Source organism: Podarcis tiliguerta, assembly GCF_965153285.1.
Source record: "Podarcis tiliguerta genome assembly, chromosome: 18".
Lineage (NCBI taxonomy): Eukaryota > Metazoa > Chordata > Lepidosauria > Squamata > Lacertidae > Podarcis > Podarcis tiliguerta.
Window position 1 is genome coordinate 2,900,622 of NC_139551.1, and position 20,071 is coordinate 2,920,692.

At 47.4% G+C, this 20,071-nt stretch overlaps 2 protein-coding genes across 3 annotated transcripts in view; one reads left to right on the top strand and one right to left on the bottom strand.

Annotated features, from left to right (window-relative positions):
* The window catches only part of CRLF1 (cytokine receptor like factor 1), a 28,004-nt gene extending 13,955 nt beyond the window's left edge, over positions 1-14,049 (bottom strand). Inside the window, exon 1 of one of the 2 annotated variants that reach the window (XM_083421791.1) lies at positions 13,778-14,049. In XM_083421791.1, coding sequence (XP_083277917.1) covers positions 13,778-13,847 — 70 coding nt within the window. In that variant the 5' untranslated portion in view covers positions 13,848-14,049. The remainder of the gene's footprint in view (positions 1-13,777) is intronic. The other variant, XM_083421790.1, reaches the window with a different exon arrangement.
* Positions 14,050-14,186: 137 nt separating this feature from the next.
* TMEM59L (transmembrane protein 59 like) overlaps positions 14,187-20,071 on the top strand; it is a 35,905-nt gene continuing 30,020 nt past the window's right edge. Inside the window, exon 1 of the mRNA XM_083421788.1 lies at positions 14,187-14,572. Within this exon, the coding sequence (XP_083277914.1) occupies positions 14,564-14,572 (9 nt within the window). The 5' untranslated portion in view covers positions 14,187-14,563. The remainder of the gene's footprint in view (positions 14,573-20,071) is intronic.

The window sequence follows — 20,071 nt, forward strand, 5'->3', positions numbered from 1 at the left end:
TCTGCCGCTCTGGCAGATGTCGAGAAACGCATCGGTTATATTTGCACTAGGAGCAACCTTTTTGGGGCAACCTTTTTGGGGAATGTAAGTGCCAAACCCCAGGATTAGGCTGACCAGAAGAGATGTTTTTTGAAATTCTGGACATTGTAAATTTGTCCTGGTCTGGTGCATGCATGCAAAGCCTTCTGTTCTGTAGCTTGGTGATTTGTGCTTATATGGTCTCGCCATGGCCATTGGCTGTGAACAATAAAAAAAACCCAAAACTGCTGGTATTGAAATTTTTAAATACAGTGGTACCTTGCAAGACAAATGCCTCGCAAGACGAAAAACTCGCAAGACGAAAAACTCGCAAGACGAAAGAGTTTTTTGTTTTTTGAGCTGCTTCGCAAGACAAATTTCCCTATGGGCTTGCTTCGCAAGACGAAAACGTCTTGCGCCTTTTTCTTAAAACCGTCAATGCATTCCTATGGGAAACCGTCAATGCATTTCCTATGGGAAACCGTGCTTCGCAAGACGGAAAATTCACAAGACGAAAAAACTCGCAGAACGAATTAATTTCGTCTTGCGAGGCACCACTGTATATGAGATTGACTCGTGACATGCAAAGCAAGATATGTCAAGCCTTGATTTGTGATCGTTGCCATGATCATGGCGTACAGCTGGTGAAAACCCCAAATTAACCATCTCAGAAAATTAGAATATTCAAGCAAATCAGCAAAACAAGGGTTGCAAATCGAGCAAGATTGGACCTCTGAGAAGCAGAAGCACGTCGCGCTTTGCATGTCACGAGTCGATCTCATATATTAGTTTTACCATTCAAGTTGAATTCCTGAAATCAATTAACTTTCCCACGATATTCTAATTTTTCGAGTTTCACCTGTATTGCAACCCACCTTGGGACCTGTTGGCGAAGGGTGAGGTATTTTGGAGCTAAAAGGGACCCTGGAGGTCATCCAGCCCAACCCCCCCCCCCCAGAAATGCAGGAATCTTTTACCCAACTTGGGATTCGAACCCACGACCCCTGAGATGAAGAGTCTCGTGCTGTACCGAATAAATGGATTAATACTCCTCCTCTTTTATTACGTTTATTATGTGCACTTTAAATGTGCTTTAAATGTACGGTTTGGATTAATAAGAATAAATAAACAAATATTAGTAGTAATAAATATTCCAAACCGTACCTTGAAAGTATGTTCTATCCTTTCACACACACACACACACACACACACATGATTTTATAATTTACATTTCAAAATATTTATTTAAACAACTTTAAATCAATGGCTTCCCTTATTCTCTGTGTATCATCCATCCCCGCATATTTTACTGAACGAAACCATTCAGCAATCCATTGATACATCCATCAAAACTTATTTACGCTGCTGAGTTTATCTTAATGGTCAATGAACACAATTTTCACCCATATATTCAATCAACATTTCCCATCCTTTTTTAAATGTGCTTCCCCAACATCAGGGTCTTTTCCAGGGAGTCTTCTCTTCTCATGAGGTGGCCAAAGTCTTGGAGCCTCAGCTTCAGGATCTGTCCTTCCAGTGAGCACTCAGGGCTGGTTTCCTTCTGAATGGAGAGGTTTGATCTTCTTGGAGTCCATGGGACTCTCAAGACTCTCCTCCAGCAGCAGAATTCAGAAGCATCCATTCTTCAGCGATCAGCCTTCTTGATGGTCCAGCTCTCACTTCCATACATCACGACTGGGAAAACCAGAGCTTGAACTATACGGACCTTTGTCGGCAAGGTGATGTCTCTGCTTTTTAAGATGCTGTCTAGGTTTGTCATCGCTTTCCACCCAAGAAGCAGGCGTCTTTTAATTTCATGACTGCTGTCACCATCTGCAGTGATCATGGAGCCCAAGAAAGTAAAATCTCTCACTGCCTCCATTTCTTCCCCTTCTATTTGCCAGGAGGTGATGGGACCAGTGGCCATGTTCTTCGTTTTTTTGATGCTGAGCTTCAGACCATATTTTGCACTCTCCTCTTTCACCCTCATTAAAAGGCTCTTTAATTCCTCCTCACTTTCTGCCATCAAGGTGCCACCTGCATATCAGAGGTTGTTGATATTTCTTCTGGCAATCTTAATACTTGGAGGCTCAAAAATGAGATCATAGTATCATCGAATTGTAGATTCGGAAGGGACACCCAGTGTCATCTAGTCCAGCCCTTTGCATCTTCAACTGAAGATGCCCCCCCAGATTAAAAGTGGGGAACCTTTGGCCCTCACAATGTTCCTGAGCTATGACCCCGCAAGTGTGGGGTGCGAGTTGTAGCCATCAACACCTGGAGGGCAAAAGGCGTTGGCGTCTCAGACTAGGGAGAGACACGAGTTCGAATCCAGCTCAAGTGGGTGGCTTTGGGGGCCGGTCACTGCCTCTCAGCAAAACCTACCTCATAGGGTTGTTGGGAGGGTTTAAAAGGGGGGGGGGAGCGACACACAGCACACCTCGAGCTCCGTCGGAGGAAACGCCAGGATGTAAACATACAGAGGTATCTTTCGATCTTGCGGGATGCCGGCTTCCACCGCCGTTCGGAGTCCGACAACATCTGGAGAGAAAGCGCCGATTCCACTCCCCCCCAACCCCCCCCCCATGCCCTGATCCTTTGCAAGGCTAATTGATCCTTCGGTGGGAATACGGCCCGCAACATCTGGAGCCACTCAGCGAAAGGGCAACCAAATATTGAGGTAATTGGTTCCGTCTGCGGAGAGCCAAGACGGATTCTGCTGAGCATCCGTAGCAGCAGAGGGGGAAAGCTCCTCCTTAGTTGTTCCGATTGTGCCATTCAGCTTAGTATTGTCCACACGGGCTGGCAGCAGACCCGCGAGGGTTTCAGGCAGGGTGCCCCTAGCCAACTCTGTCTGGGGACGGCGGGTTCCGAACCCGGGGCTTTCCGCATACGGAGCAAAAGCTCTGCCCATACAGAGCGGCTATTCTTCCCTTAAAAACAAAGCAAGATTCTAGTCCTTATGGGGTTGCCAGTTCCCCCCCCCCCCGATATGTCCTCTTTTTCATGGGTAAATCGAGAGTCATCATAGCAAACTTGGCCATTGTGTCCTCTTTTTTATTCAAAATATGGCAACCCTAGCCGGGATGTTAGGGGAGGGCTAGTACCCTCTGGCGGGGGCACACTATGCCCCTTCTGGGGTCAATTTTGGCCCCTCATCCTGCACTCAGATCTGACCTGTGGTTTCTAGAAGCTGCCGGCATGAGACGGTGGCCACAATCCCGGGAAACGGCTTCAACTGGCCGGCTAAACCAGCTGAAGGCAGCTGATGGGTCTCAAACCCTCAGTGAGTTAGGGCAGGGGTCAGCAAACTTTTTCAGCAGGGGGCCGGTCCACTGTCCCTCAGACCTTGTGGGGGGCCGGACTATATTTTGAAAAATAATAAATGAACGAATTCCTACGCCCCACAAATAACCCAGAGATGCATTTTAAATAAAAGGGCACATTCTAATCATATAAAACCACGCTGATTCCTGGACCGTCCGCGGGCCGGATTGAGAAGGCGATTGGGCCGGATCCAGCCCCCGGGCCTTAGTTTGCCTACCCGTGAGTTGGGGCTTGAGAAGACAGGCTATGTCGGACAGAGAGGACGAGAGCAACACTGGGTCCAACGGTCAAGAAGGCGGTTTCTACAAGTGATGTATGGAAGTGAGAGCTGGACCATCAAGAAGGCTGATGGCCGAAGAATGGATGCTTTTGAATTCTGGTGCTGGAGGAGACTCTTGAGAGTCCCATGGACTGCAAGAAGATCAAACCTCTCCATTCGGAAGGAAATCAGCCCTGAATGCTCACTGGAAGGACAGATCCTGAAGCTGAGGCTCCAAGACTTTGGCCACCTCAGGAGAAGAGAAGACTCCCTGGAAAAGACCCTGATGTTGGGAAAGATGGAGGGCGCAAGGAGAAGGGGACAACAGAGGACGAGATGGTGGGACAGTGTTCTCGAAGCTACCAGCATGAGTTTGACCAAACTGCGGGAGGCAGTGGAAGACAGGAGTGCCTGGCGTGCTCTGGTCCAGGGGATCACGAAGAGTCGGACACGACTAAACGACTAAACAACAACAACAACAGAGTACAGGACGTCCCCAAACCACAGCAATTACCAAAGGATGCTGGATCCGTCTGTCCCCGACGAAGAAGGGGAGGGAAGGGGCAGGAAAACAGCGGAGGAGTCTACACAAATCTGCAACGCAGGCCAAAATCTTTCCAGGATCTGTTTTCCGGAGGGATTTCGAGGCCGGCGGAGATGGTGGACCCCAAATTTTCCACCCGTCGTTCTAAATGCTAGCGAAAACCAAAAAAAACCCCCAGAGGTCTGGAGGACGGCTGCTGTTTTCCTCCCATAGTCCTCCTTCCTTCCTTCCCCCCAGATGCAAGAACCCCCTAAAACATGTGTTTTAAAAGGAAAGGTGTGATATTTTCACACTGGGAGAGGAAAATCTTGGAGCTGCGCTGGAGAGGTTATGGGGAGTTTCAGTCCCACTATACCTGTGAAGGACTTTATCACTTTCTCCTTCTATTTTTATTTATTTTCTCCTACTGATCAGGTGTTAAGTTATGCCGGGAAGTGAAACCAGATTTCCAAGGTGTCAGAGACATTTATTTGCTTTTGCTTTTTTCGAATGGCTGGCTTTTACCGCACCTCCATCTCTCTCTCTCTCTCTCTCTCTCTCTCTCTCTCTCTCTCTCTTTCTCTCTCTCTTTTATTATTGCTACTTTTTAAAACAGCTGGAGGAGACCAGAATTGCAGCAATTGAAATTGCAAACTTTCCCTCCTCTATCCCTCCTTGTATATTATTATTATTATTATTATTATTATTATTATTATTATTATTATTATCCCGCCTTTCCCCCAGACCCAGGAGCCAAAGTCCGCTTGCACAAAGCAACACGGCACGGATAAAACACGAAAAGCTAAAAACGTATGTGACATCGCCGTTGGCAAGTAATCAGACGATAACGGAATCTGAGCAATATCGGGAAAAAAAAAAATCTATTGAAAATGCAGATAACGGCAGCAGTCAAAACATCACCACGTTTTTATTTCCTTAAAAGCAGTCGGTTGGTAGAAGAAAGTCTTTATCGGCCGGCAAAAGGACAGCAAGGAAGGAGCCAGTTTGGCTTTCCTAAGCAGAGAGTTCCAATCTTGCCTGAGAGGAGCCACCACCGATAAGGCCCTGCCACATTCCCAACAAGGATAAAGCAGCTTTTTCTGTTTTATCTGTGTTTTTGTATTTTATCTGCAAGCCGCAGATTGAGCCCTGACCTGGACAAAAGGCAGGCTATTTTTATTTTTTTATTTTTTTTATTATTATTATTATTAGTGTGGCTGCCCCTGTTCTGGCCCCTGCAATCCACAATCTCAAGCCATACGTCCAGAATTTCCCGGGATTCGGCAACCTGAAATTCACATCTGTGCGAAATTTTCGGCAGCCATTTAAAATTGCTCAAAAACTGGGTGTGTGTTTTTTTTGGGGGGGGACGGACTCAAGAACTTTGATCACCACCACCCCTGCCAAAAAAAAGGTCAATAACTTTTGTGTCCGGATTTGAACTATCCTGAAATACGGCTACCCTAACTCTGAGTATAACTGGGCTGGATTGAGGGACCGAGAATTCGCAACGTTAAAAAATTGCAAGCATTAAGAACGGGAAACGGGGAGTGTTAATGTCATTTTTCAAACAAAAATCTGTCGGAAGCTGCGCCAGAAGCAACAGCAGAGAATAATATTATTATTATTACTATTATTACTACTACTACTATTATTATTATTATTATCATTATTATTATTATTATCCACTATTTTCCTCATGGGATTCAAGGTGGCTTACAGGCAAAACTAAGATCCCCCAGAACCAGTCTTTTAGAACATTGATGGGCTTAAAACTATACGCATCTATAAAATCTTCCCAGTTCCAAAACCTTTCCTCGCCACATATATTTAACCCTGCGTTTATTTGAACGGAAACGTCCGCTAATCCCGGGACATTTATAGTTCTATAAAACATGACGGACATCCCTTTTATTATTTCGGCTTTTATTGCGCTGGACTAGTCCTTTAAAAGGGGGGAAAGCAGCCAGATTCTGAACCAACAAATACATGTTTCGGGGGAAATATTCTTATTTTATTATCTATGAGCTTGGCGGGTGGAAGGGAGACAGATTGCAGCCGGTTTGCCAGGCCAATCCAAGTAATTTTTTTGCGCTAGCCAAGAGAATGAACGGACTGCTTGCGTTTTTTAAGAGTGCATTTCAAGTACTGATCTGGCGCACTTATTGATTTAAAATCGCATGCATAACCTTGATGCACACCTGCAAAGTACAGTGGTAACTTGGTTCTCAAACGCCTTGGTTCTCAAACACCTTGGTTCTCAAACACCTTGGTTACCAAACACCGAAAACCTGGAAGTGAGTGCTCCGGTTTTCAAACGTTTTTCGGAAGCCAAACATCCGATGCGGTTGTCGGCTCTTGTTTCTGGGGCGCTTGCGCCAATCAGAAGCCGCGCCTCGGTTTCCGAACATTTCAGAAGTCAAACGGACTTCCGGAACGGATTAAGTTCGAGAACCAAGGTACCGCTGTATTAGGCTCTTTGGGTTTTGCTATTCATTTTCTGTTTTTATTTCGGAGGCTTTTTCGGTTCGTTTGTTTTTGTGACTGGGTGGAACCCAGTTCAGCTGGTTTGACTAACCCTAACTGCTGTGGGTTAAACCACAGAGCCTAGGACCTCCCGTCAGAAGGTTGGCGGTTCGAATCCCCGCAATGACGGGGTGAGCTCCCGTCGCTCGGTCCCTGCTCCTGCCAACCTAGCAGTTCGAAAGCACGCCAAAGTGCAAGTAGACAAATAGGTACCGCTCCGGCGGGAAGGTAAACGGCGTTTCCGTGCGCTGCTCTGGTTCGCCAGAAGCGGCTTAGTCCTGCTGGCCACATGAACCGGAAGCTGTACGCCGGCTCCCTCGGCCAATAAAGCGAGATGAGTGCCACAACCCCAGAGTCGGCCACGACTGGACCTAACAGTCAGGGGTCCCTTTACCCTTTTAACCCTAACCCCCGCCCAAATTAAAGGAATACGTCCAGCTGTCCTTTGTCAACAACAAATTGCCGCTGTTTTTTGTGTCAAATATATGCTATATGGTAATTGATGGACCTCATACAGGCATAGGCAAACTGGGCCCTCCAGATGTTTTGGGACTACAACTCCCATCATCGCTAGCTAACAGGACCAGTGGTCAGGGATGATGGGAGTTGGAGTCCCAAAACATCTGGAGGGCCTAGTTTGCCTATGCCTGACCTAATAGGTATCTAAAGCCATTTGCACCTAATAGGAGCCGACACAACACAAAACACTGTTGCTGTATGTAGGTTTTATTTGATTTGGGGTTTTTTATCCTATATTTTGGAAATGTACATCCAGGGTTTTTTTTCCCCCCTTTAAATTTTTTTTGGGGGGGTCCCAAGAGAGTGGGGCCCTAAGCTATACAGTGGTACCTCGGGTGAAGTACTTAATTCGTTCCGGAGGTCCGTACTTAACCTGAAACTGTTCTTAACCTGAAGCACCACTTTAGCTAAGGGGGCCTCCCGCTGCCGCCGCACCGCTGAAGCACGATTTCGGTTCTCATCCTGAAGCAAAGTTCTTAACCTGAAGCACTAGTTCTGGGTTAGCGGAGTCCGTAACCTGAAGCGTATGTAACCCGAGGTACCACTCTAGCTTGTAAATACGGCACTGAGACCCACATTGGGCGAAAGATTCATGCCTTGCTGTGGGGTCAGATTGGATGACCCTGGGGGGTCCCTTCCAACGCTATGATTTTATGATTCTGTAAAAAAAAATGGTATAAGGTCTCCTTCCAAGACTCGGCTCTTGAGAAACACGAGAAAGGTCTCCGCTCCCAAATTGCAGTTCCGCGGATCTGACCCCGGGGATCGCACAACAGCCTGACAAGGTCTGCCATGTCTGACTCAACACAGGTTTGGCCAGGGAGTTAATCCGGCCTTCGTGATCTTGGTTAAGTCAGAGTATTTCGAGGTGTTTGCGGTCAATTTCTAGAATGTGGGTTTTAAGGGGGCAAGGGGTCACTATTGGGGTTCCCCCCCAACGTTCGACGTCTCCATTTCCCGCCTGGCAAAACGGCAGCGTCGCAGAAACCTAATCCCGACGGAAGCTCGTTAGGACGTCTCGCTAATTGAAGTCAGGAGGTGGAAGGCCGGCCGAAGACATTGAGGTTATGGCCTCGGAGAGAGAGAGAGACAGCTTACAAGACGTTCTGCATTTTGCAGTTTGGGAGCGGAGACCCAAATTAACCTCTGGAACGCCCTGCCTCATGATAACAGGCTTCATCTCTGTGCTGTTTTTGACACCCCACTTGAAATATTTCCATTGTTTGCTAGCCTCTTGTTATATCAACCGTCTTACTTTTTCTTTGTGGTCATTCTATTGTCCTGGCCTGGAGAAAAGGCATTATTTTTTTATTATTATTATTATTATTATTATTATTATTATTATTATTATTATTATACTTGATGCATTTTTTAAAGCTGTTTCCTAGTCTGTTGTTATTTCAACTTTCCAGAAGACATAAATTATTGATTTTTCATAGGGGTCGTTATTATTATTAATTAATTAATTGATTGATTAAATTTGATGCACGTTTTAATCTGTTTCTTAGTCTGCTGTTATTTCAGCTTTTCAGAAGCTATAAATTATTGATTTTCCATTGGGGTTATTATTATTATTATTATTACTATTATTATTATCTGTATACCGCCCTTCATCCGCAGATCTCACCAACTAAAATGACAATAAAAGCCCCCACAAAATACATCCTGGAGAGAGATTCCACAAATGGGGAGCCACCACAGACAAGGCCCTGTCTTTTCCAGCTCTTTCAGCTAAGAATCTGGAGACGAGAGGGATTGAAAGCAGCGTCTTCTGCGTGCAAAACAGGCCTTCCTCCACCTGCTTCAAGGCCTTAAAAATAAGGATTCTAGTCCTAGTGTTTCTAGATAAACAGGAACACACCTAGACAGCATCTTAAAAAGCAGAGACATCACCTTGCCAACAAAGGTCCGTATAGTTCAAGCTATGGTTTTCCCAGGAGTGATGTACGGAAGTGAGAGCTGGACCATCAAGAAGGCTGATGGCCGAAGAATGGATGCTTTTGAGTTCTGGTGCTGGAGGAGACTCTTGAGAGTCCCATGGACTGCAAGAAGATCAGACCTCTCCATTCTGAAGGAAATCAGCCCTGAGTGCTCACTGGGAGGACGGATCCTGAGACTCCAATATTTTGGCCATCTCAGGAGAAGAGAAGACTCCCTGGAAAAGACCCTGATGTTGGGAAAGATGGAGGGCACAAGGAGAAGGGGACGATGGAGGACGAGATGGTGGGACAGTGTTCTCGAAGCGACCAGCATGAGTTTGACCAAATTGTGGGAGGCAGTAGAAGACAGGAGGGCCTGGCGTGCTCTGGTCCAGGGGGCGGACATAACTAAACGACTAAACAACAACAAATACCAAGACTGACCTGCAGCTCAGTATTGTCTGCACTGGCTGGTAGCATCTGTCCAGGGGAGCAGGCAGAGTGATGCTCTTCCATCGTGCAAAAGAGACCTGGAGACTGAACCCAGAGCCTTCTGCCTGCCAAGCAACCGTCCTCCCTATTGCCCTTCATTTAAAAGGAACCAAGTCTCCAGTCCTCAAGGGAATAAACGCTTTTGAACGGAGGCCTTTTCCCGCCCTACCTCAAGACACCAGAGATCAAACCTGGTGCCTTCTACATGCCAAGCAGCTGTCCTCCCCCTTGCCCTTCCTTTGAAAGGAACCAAGTCTCCAGTCCCCAAGGGAATAAACGCTTTCGAATGGAGGGCTTTCCCAGCCCTACCTGAAGTCGCCAGGGATCGAACCCTGAGCCTTCTACATGCCAAGCAACTGTCCCCCCTCTTGCCCTGCCTTTGAAAGGAACCAAGTCTCCAGTCCTCAAGGGAATAGATGCTTTCGAACGGAGGCCTTTCCCAGCCCGACCTGAAGTCGCCAGAAATCGAACCTCTGGCCTTCTGCATGCCAAGCACGTGCTCCCCCCCCCCCCCGAGAAATCGAACCTCTGGCCTTCTGCATGCCAAGCACGTGCTCCCCCCCCCCCGAGCCACCCAGAGGGGGTCAAGGAAGGGAGCCTTTTGCCGAAATCCCCCAGAGTGGGGCCCAGCTGCGGACGGACACAGGTGTAGCTCTGAGCCAGTGTTCAGTTTCACTCCAGATCCTCGCTTTGTACGTGTGCAGAAACTGTGTTTTTCCCCCCAAACGAGCTTCTCAGCTGCGTGTATTTGCATTGCGACTGTCCCACCAGCGACAAGTAAAAACCCACCACCTCCTTGGACAAACCTCTCACCCTGAAGAGGAAATATAAACTTCCTGTATCAGGAGCAGAGCATTTCTGTGCTTCCCTGAACCACTAAAGACAATCACCTCCTGTCTTTTCGGAGCAGGACGGACGAGATCCGTTCCAAGAACGAAAGCTAAATTTTGCGTTTACAGCCCTCGAGGGTCCGGTGTGTGTGTGTGTGGAAAATCCACTTTCTCCTGGAGAAAGTTCGTAGGGCCGAAACGCCAAATTTCGACGGCCGGCAAAAGTCCTCCTTGCAGAAACTTAATACGGCCATCCAGGCAACTAAGGCCTTTTTTAAAAAAAGTGTGGGAGAAAGAATTAAAATAAAGCTTTTAAGGCTTTTAAAGCGAATTCTCCCCCCACCCCGGTTTGGAGAGATTTCTGGCAAAGACCCGAGTGATTTGGCAACGGGCCACAGACGGAGGATGAGAGAAGGCCACCCTCACGACTTTCTAACATTAATTATTGGGATTAAAGAGAAGGAAGAATATGTAGAGAATTTACTTTGATCAAGGTTTCTCCTTGTTCTTAAGACAAAGGAGCAGGGTGGTTTTGGTGTGTGTGAGGATACGGGACAGATTTGCCCTTGTTTTCGGCGTGTGGGGATATCTGGCCATTTCCAACTTTGCAAGGTTTACACAGCCATTCTTTGTTTTCATTCTCAAACTTCCACTTTCCTCTATTGTTTCCCGCGATCATAAACTCCAATCAATATGAGGCAGAGAGCTGGCCTTCTCGTAGGGAAAAATAGATATATATACGACTGTAAATCATTGTGTACGTACGCCAATGACCCCCCCAAACAAACAAACAATCAATAAATACATACATATGTTTCATGGACAGCAAAGAGCAGACAGAGATTCTCCACTATTTTGAATCTAGGGGATCCAGTGGATTATCTCGCATCCTCCGCTATGCAGTAAGAAGACCGATCCTCTAGCATTACCGGGAAATTATATTATTATTCTGGAAGCAAAGAATGGCCCCCTTTCTGTGGCCCTACAGAAAGGTGAGGTGTGTGGATTGCTATTAATATTATTATTAGGTGCGGAATATATATATTTTTAAGCAGGACATTTTTTGCTACAAAGTTTGGCCCCAGGGATCTGTGAGGTTTGACGAAAGGTCTCTCTAGAAGAAAACAACACTGAAAATAAAAGTGTTTCAGGTATAAAAACGATAAATCAAGAGCGACACAGCAGTTTGCTGCCCCTAGAGATCTGTCTTGGGGATTATGTGAGAGATACAGTAAGCAAGAGATCAGTCCTTGGGATTCTACAGGGTTTTGAATTCTTTGGCGGGTGCGTAGATTTTTGCTCTTATGCTCCAAGGCTTCTGGAGGGTGGACGGTAAATGGCAGGGTAGGATTGGCCCAGGATTTCATGTGCATTAGTCATTATCGCTTTGGGAAGTTCTGGGTTTTGGAGAGGGAATTGTTCTCTTCTGCAGTCCTCCATCGGTAGGACCGATTAACCATTTTGATTCGGCTGCAAAAGTGGATGCCAATTTCCCACCTTCCATTCCAAAATCCTGCCGCCCTCCCCGAAAAAATATTGTTTTTTGGGGAGGTACTATTATATGGATTTTTTTACACACGCTTATACAGGAATAAAGAACAGGTCTTTTGCAGGGGTTTTATGACTGGCAGAAACTATACATAGGAAGGTTGCACGAAGGAGTTTTATTCTTACCGAAAAGGGGGAGAGGAAAAATGAATCGCAAAGTGGAAGGCGGTTGCTTAAAAACAGCAGGTTTAAGGGAAAAAAGAAGAATATTCGATATTTCTGGGTTGTAACGAGGCGGGGTTGGGTTTCAGGTTTTTAGATACTCTTTCCCCCAACCCCCCAAAAAAGGAGGGAGAGAACTTTACCTCCAGTATATGAGGACTGAGGTCTTTGTTCGGAACATGCAACAGGTTTCAGTCTGAGGTTTGGGGCATCATCTTGGCGGTCCCTATCCTGACACTTTCTGGTGTGTGAAAAACAGACCATTTTCTTCACCTGATTTAAAAAGGGGGAAGGCTTAACAGGATATCTAACTCAGTTCCCTTTGTTATCAGACTTTTACACAGACACACACAATTTTTGGTGCTATCCTTTCCCCCCCACACACACCTCCTCTCCGAAGGATTAAAAATAATAAATAAAACATTTTTGTGTGTATATACACACACACACACAAACACACAAACCCCCTGGCCTGCCTTGGCCACACACAGCCCGCACAGCTAAATTAAGAAAGAACTCACTTTCCTTTGCTCTTTACGCAAGTGAATTTCCTGACTAGGACAAAGACGCAAAGGAGGGGGGGGTGTCTTTCAATATGCCCCCCTCCCTACCGGTTTTTCCAACCACTGGCATGCTTAGATTTATTTATTTTCTAATGCATTTTTTGGGGGGAAGGGGGGTGGGAAGCGTGGGGGGGAGAAAGGATTCCAAGCTAGTAAATAAAAAAATAAATTAAAAAACCCAGAAAGCAAACTCTGTTGGAACAGCGGAGATGTGAAGTTTTTGGATGTGAAAATCAGATTCAAGCACGGGGGGGGGGGGGGGGGCGGCTTGCGGAAGAGATGGGGAAGGTGGTCCCGAATTTGGCGGACCCCCCCCTCCCCACATTGCAACACCCCCCTCTTTTCCTAAATCAATCCCCACCCAACCCCAAAAACGCATGCCCAAGTTTGCCACGCGCAGTTACCCTGAAAGGTGGTTTATAATTTTTGAGAGAGTGAAGAAGGAGGAGGAGGAGGAAGAAGGAGAGAGGGAGGGAGGGAGATTCGGAGCCGGGGTGGGGTAAGGAATTAATCCCCAGAGGCGTTTTAAAGGAGAGAGAAAGAAGATCTTTAAAAATTGCGCTCTGTGTGTGTGTTTTGTTCACACGCAGAGAGAAAATCACAGCGCTTCGAAACTCCCGGTGGCGCTTTCCCTTCCAATCTCTTATTAATGGGACGTTTTGCCTGGCACGGCTAAGGTTCATCCCTCCAGCCGCCCACGACCAAGAAAAATAATCAATTTTCTTGTTTAAAACAGGTATTATAAGGGCCTTTTTCTCCTTCCCGAGCTGGACAACGCAGTGTCCCTTTTAAATAAAAATAAGGACACACGTTCCCAAAAATGACCCTTGGGCATCTATTTGTTTCTTAGGTGGAAGAGACTGCTTTTTAAAAAGTATTGAAATAGCCACGGTTTCCTGTGCCCCCGCTCCGCAAAGAAAAGGAAAACAAACGCGCCCATCACCGTCGCCTCCGGGCGCCCAAGTCTTAATTCCACCATCTATTGCAATTCCGGCTGCGCCAGGCGCCCATCTGCCCACCAGAAAAAAAATAAACGAACAGATAGATAGATTAGAAATTACGCAGGAGAGATTCCGGACGGCTGTACTCACACATCAGGGAATCCACGCGGAGGAGAATCCACAGGCACAGAACAAATACTTTGTTCATGATGCAGAACATTTAAAAAAAAAACCTATATATATGAAATGAAATGGGGAGGAAGAAAACCGTCCCTTCTCTTATTCTTCCCTGAGAGCTGCTTCTTTTAAAAAAAGCGCAGCTAGATAGATAAGGTTTTTTTTTTCTGCCCTCAAAGCTTTTTTTCCTCCTCCGTTCCTCCAAAAAAAAAATTATGGAGAGACAAACAAGAGATTTCCTAAGCAAGTCTGAACAGTTCAGCTTGACATGTTCCTTAATGCGCTTTTTTACACCCCGCCCATCCCCGCCCCTCTGGCCTTTTTTTATTATTTTTTTGGGTGGCGGTGAGAGTCAATGAAGTTGAAATTAGCAAGTCCTTTTCTGAAATGGACCTGCAAGGCGAGAGACCCTCCTGGAGACGCGTCGCATCCTTAGGGGCGTCTCTCTCAAAATCTCTCCACCCTAAACCCCTTTCCATTTCTCTCCTCCCGCAAAAAAACACCTCTTTTTTCCCCCCAATCCCGCCTGTTGCTCAATCAGCAAGCAGAAAAGATCATTTCTGACTCAGGGCAATAAATACCTACTCAACCCCCCCCCCCCCGCCCTGCCCCAATCCTTTTGGCACATCTATTCAAGACTGCTTTCTTTTGTAAGGAAAATCATTTCTTTCTTGGGGAGCTGGGGAAAAAAATCTCGCAAGGGAAAAAAGGTCTTTCTCTCTCGCGCGCGCAAACCACCCCCGTTGTGTTCTCCGCGCAATGGCTGAGGTGAGTAATACGGGACGGGGGGGGGCGCAGTCCAGTCTTGCAACCCCCTGAAACCCTCTCTGACCTCAGCAAGACAGAGGAACCGGACGCCTGGGTTTATTCGCGTGCCAATGCAGTTTGAATAAGCTTTCCAACGCAGGGCGAAAACGTGCGCGCGCGTGTTTTTTTCGAGGTATGTCTAAACTTTGTTTTTCTTTTTTTTCTGATTCAACTGTGCAGGCTTTAGGGTTGCGCAGGGCTCCGCCGCAGGCGTTGCTGAAGAGTTCTGTGTGACTTCAAAAGCTTGCAAAGTGGTTTGGCTTCCTTCCTCTTTTTCCCCAAACCCCCCACCAAAAACCCTGATTCTGCTTCCATATAAGTAACCTGTCCGTCAACAAGCACCCCCAAAATTGAAAGGTACAGAAAAAGAATTTCTCAGGGTGGAATGGGTGGGGTCCCCCCCCCCCCAGTATTCAGGACAAGTCTGTGTCGAACTTGAAATCTACCCCCACCCCAGAGGTTCCTGGAATGGGGGGGCTCCTCTTTATCCATCTCTCTCTTTATCTATCTATAATTGGGGCCGATTCAACTTTGTCAGTTTTTGAGTAACACAGGCCTTGACGAAGAGTTCTGAGTAAGTTAAAAGGTTGCCAATTGCTTCGGTTTCCCTCCCTCCCTGAAAACCTTTCCTGCCTCCACATAACCCCAGGAAACCTTTCTATCGGTGAGCACCTGCAAAAATAACAATAATATGCAGATAAAGTCGGCTTTTAGAATCACACACAGAGATCTGTCATTGAGTCGGTAGAGCACGGGACACTTAATCTCAGGGTTCTGGGTTCAAGTTCTGCGATTTCTGCATTGCCGGGGGTTGGGCTGGATGAACCATGGGGTCCCTTCCAACTCTACATTGCTACGAGGCCTGGGAAACGCCCCCTGTTTGGGCCAAGGAACTTAACCGGACTGCAAGGAATTTCCTATATAATGTTTTAAGTGTGTTGTAATTGTATTATACAAATGTGACACAAGACGGCGCTGATGAGCTAAGGGCAAATTCCATATATATTTTCAAACGGTGGCGGGGGGGTTGTTTGTTTGTTTCAAAGAAAGCTACTCTGCTTCCAGGGATGCGGGTGGCGCTGTGGGTTAAACCACAGAGCCTAGGACTTGCCGATCCGAAGGTCGGCGGTTCGAATCCCTGCGATGACGGGGTGAGCTCCCGTTGCTCGGTCCCTGCTACTGCCAACATAGCAGTTCAAAAGCACGCCAGTGCAAGTAGATAAATAGGTACCGCTACAGCGGGAAGGTAAACGGCATATCCGTGCGCTGCTCTGGTTCGCCAGAAGCGGCTTAGTCCTGCTGGCCATATGACCCGGAAGCTGTACGCCGGCTCCCTCAGCCAGTAAAGTGAGATGAGCGCTGCAACCCCAGAGTCGGCCACGACTGGACCTAATGGTCAGGGGTCCCTTTACCTTTACCTTTAAGAACCATTTTATAGGGATGCCATGCTACTGTGGTCTGAACCACTGAGCCTAGGGCTTGCTGATCGGAAAGTTGGCGGTTCGAATCCCCGCAATGATGGGGTGAGCTCCCGTTGCTTGGTCCCTGCTCCTGCCAACCTAGCAGTTCGAAAGCATGTCAAAATGCAAGTAGATAAATAGGTACCGCTCCGGCGGGAAGGTAAACAGCGTTTCTGTGCGCTGCTCTGGTTCGCCAGAAGCGGCTTAGTCCTGCTGGCCACATGACCCGGAAGCTGTACGCCGGCTCCCTCGGCCAATAAAGTGAGATGAGCGCCACAACCCCAGAGTCGGTCACGACTGGACCCAATGGTCAGGGGTCCCTTTACCTTTACTCTGCTTCCAGATCTCACTTGCTAGAAACTGCAGGCGGGGAGATTTGCTCTCGTTTCAAATCCTGCTTTTGGTTTCCCTGTTGGGGCAACTATTTGGCCACTGTGAGAACATGGGGCAGCTAGACTGGGGACTGGGAGCGGCCACCAAGACCACATAACACCAGTCCTGAAAAACCTACATTGGCTCCCAGGATGTTTCCAAACATAATTCAAAGCGTTGGTGCTGACCTTTCAAACCCTAAATGGCCCAGTATCCCTGAAGGAGTGTCTCCACCTCCATCGTTCTGCCAGGACACCTGGGTCCATCTCCTGAGGGCCTTCTGGCGGTTCCCTCCCTGCGAGAAGCGAGGTTACAGGGAAGCAGGCAGAGGGCCTTCTTGGTGGTGGCGCCCGCCCTGTGAATCACTGCGGATGGTGACAGCAGCCACAAAATTAAAAGACACCCGCTTCTTGGGAGAAAAGCAATGACAAATCTAGACAGCATCTTAAAAAGCCAAGCCATTACCTTGCCAACGAAAGTCCGTATAGTTCAAGCTCTGGTTTTCGCAGTAGTGATGTACGGAAGTGAGAGCTGGACCATCAAGAAGGCTGATCGCCGAAGAATGGATGCTTTTGAATTCTGGTGCTGGAGGAGACTCTTGAGAGTCCCATGGACTGCAAGAAGATCCAACCTCTCTATTCGGAAGGAAATCAGCCCTGAGTGCTCACTGGAAGGACAGATCCTGAAGCTGAGGCTCCAAGACTTTGGCCACCTCATGAGAAGAGAAGACTCCCTGGAAAAGACCCTGATGTTGGGAAAGATGGAGGGCACAAGGCGAAGGGGACGACAGAGGACGAGATGGTGGGACAGTGTTCTGGAAGCTACCAGCATGAGTTTGACCAAACTGCGGGAGGCAGTGGAAGACAGGAGGGCCTGGCGTGCTCTGGTCCAGGGGGTCACAAAGAGGCGGACATCACTAAACGACTCAACAACAACAAAAGTCCTCATGATTCTGAATGAAGGACTGATTTAACTTGCACCGAATAAGATCATCAGTCCACCTGTCTCAAACTTCCAGGCAAGGGTCTCTGTCTCCCTCGTCCCCTGGGATCCTCCGCAGGGCGACAGCCCTTCTCCAGCTTCACTTTCCGGGGTGCCTCTGAGCACGAACAGAGTTCCTTCACACACACACACCTTTGCCAAGTAAACGTAGCCAGGCCAGAAAGCTGGATTTGCAGTCTGCAAGGAACAAAAGGAGAAAAACGGCTTGAACGACAACGAGCAAATTTCCAGGAAGAAAAGGGAGTAAAATTTGATGCGAGGCGGGCAGACAATTGTTCGTAAGGTCAGGCAATGACAGTCTCTCCCCCCCCCCTTTTTTTGCAAAAACCGCTTGTGCACGGTTTATCCTGGGGGGCCGGTTTTGTGTATCACACACCCACTGAGTCACCCAGCTGCCGGGAATTTGTTTTAGTGGCTATTTTCTCTCGACCTTTCGCCGGATGAATCACCCATCCCACACCAAGCGGGACAAATCTCGGACGAGGAGGAAAACCTCCCAACGGAGTTACTCTCTTTAGCCAGGCCTCAAAAGAGGAACCACCACCACCCTGCTTCTAAAATAAAAATTTTAAAAATCCCTTTTTTGGGCACGGAGGGCTCCACCTCTTCCCCAGGTTTTGGTTAACGTAACTGAGATTTAATTAAGAATTTTTATTCGGGGTCGCGGGGATTGGCATTCTCTGTCCACCCCCCCAGGTTTGCTTGCCAGAGGTCCTGAGTTCGAATCTCCAGCATCTAGGAGGAGACAGAAACTCGGCTGTTCTCATGAGGACTAGAACTTTAGCTTCTGGTTATTTCTTTTTAAAAAAATCATATACAAGTTAGCCTTGGTGAAGACCTGACGTTTTTCTCCCCCCAAAAAGTTTTTGATTGAGTTCCACTGAAATGAGGCTGCATTTTAATGTTTTAATGTTGTATTTTAATCTTGGTTTTTTTAAAAGCTGTATTTTAATCCATTGTTTTTTATATTTCGGTGTTAGCCGCCCTGAGCCCGGTCTTGGCTGGGGAGGGCAGGGTATAGATAAAATTTATTATTATTATTATTATTATTATTATTATAATTATTACAAGGATCTCTCGTTGACAATTTGCACAGTCCGTACACAACTGAGGATAGCCGTCAAACAGAAGCCGAACCAAAAATAAATAAACCACAGGTAGGCGTGTAAAGTAGCGACAGGAAGGATTTATAATGCAACAGTTAAACAAGGCAAGGTGATACACAACGTGGGCACTGTTGTGTCATGTGTGGCGCAGCAGCATAGCTCAGTCGGGAAGAGCACAAAGCTCTTGATCTCAGGGTTGTGGATTCATAGAATCATAGAGTTGGAAGAGACCACAAGGGCCATCGAGTCCAACCCCCTGCCAAGCAGGAAACACCATCAGAGCACTCCTGACATATGGTTGTCAAGCCTCTGCTTAAAGACCTCCAAAGGAGGAGACTCCACCACACTCCTTGGCAGCAAATTCCACTGTCGAACAGCTCTTACTGTCAGGAAGTTCTTCCTAATGTTTAGGTGGAATCTTCTTTCTTGTAGTTTGGATCCATTGCTCCGTGTCCGCTTCTCTGGAGCAGCAGAAAACAACCTTTCTCCCTCCTCTAGGTGACATCCTTTTATATATTTGAACATGGCTATCATATCACCCCTTAACCTCCTCTTCTCCAGGCTAAACATGCCCAGCTCCCTTAGCCGTTCCTCATAAGGCATCGTTTCCAGGCCTTTGACCATTTTGGTTGCCCTCCTCTGGACACGTTCCAGTTTGTCAGTGTCCTTCTTGAACTGTGGTGCCCAGAACTGTGGTGCCCAGAACGTGATTCGAGTCCCACGTGGGGCAAAAAAGATTCCTGCATTGCAGGGGGGTGGACTACAGAACCCCTGGGTGTCCCTCCCATAGCTATGATTCTAGGATTCAGAGTCAATATATCAGCCAAGCAGGGTCCATGTTCCTCCTTGCTGGCAAGCAAAAGAAAGGGCTGTGCTTCAGCACTGGATCGGAGTAAACAGCAGCCAGGTTTTCTGCGGACGGCTGTTGGTTCCGATTTATCGCGAAAGAGCGGATTTTTCCCAGGGCGAAGGCAAAACTGCTTTCTAGGCCCAAGGCCGGAGGAACTCTGCACAAGCCCTTTTAAAGTCAGGCCAAGCAGGTAGAATCACAGAATTTAGGAGATGGAAGGGACGCTGAAGAATATGAAATTTCCCCCCTCCAGAACAGCAATAGGCCACATTTTAGTGCACCAAGTATTAAGATTTGCCCCATCGAACTCCCCCCCCACACACGGTCCAGTCCAATATTTGAGGCATTATTGTATTTTAATATTTTGCTGGAAGCGGCTGGGGAAACCCAGCCAGAAGGGTGGGGTATAAACAATAAATTATTATAATATTATTATTATTATTATGGTATATATACGTCAGCTTTCCAGGTTCGTGATGGCGCAGGCCGTTTGTACGGAACTGTGAGGACTAGAAACTTGCTTCGTCTCTTTCGGGGAACTGGCCGTAGCTCAGCGGCGGAGCGTGCAAGCGAGCCCCGGGTGGACATCTTGTGGCGGGGGGTTCCACAGGCGCCGCTCGACACATTGTGGAGTTGGAAGAGACCGCCTAGGTCATTTGGTCCACACACA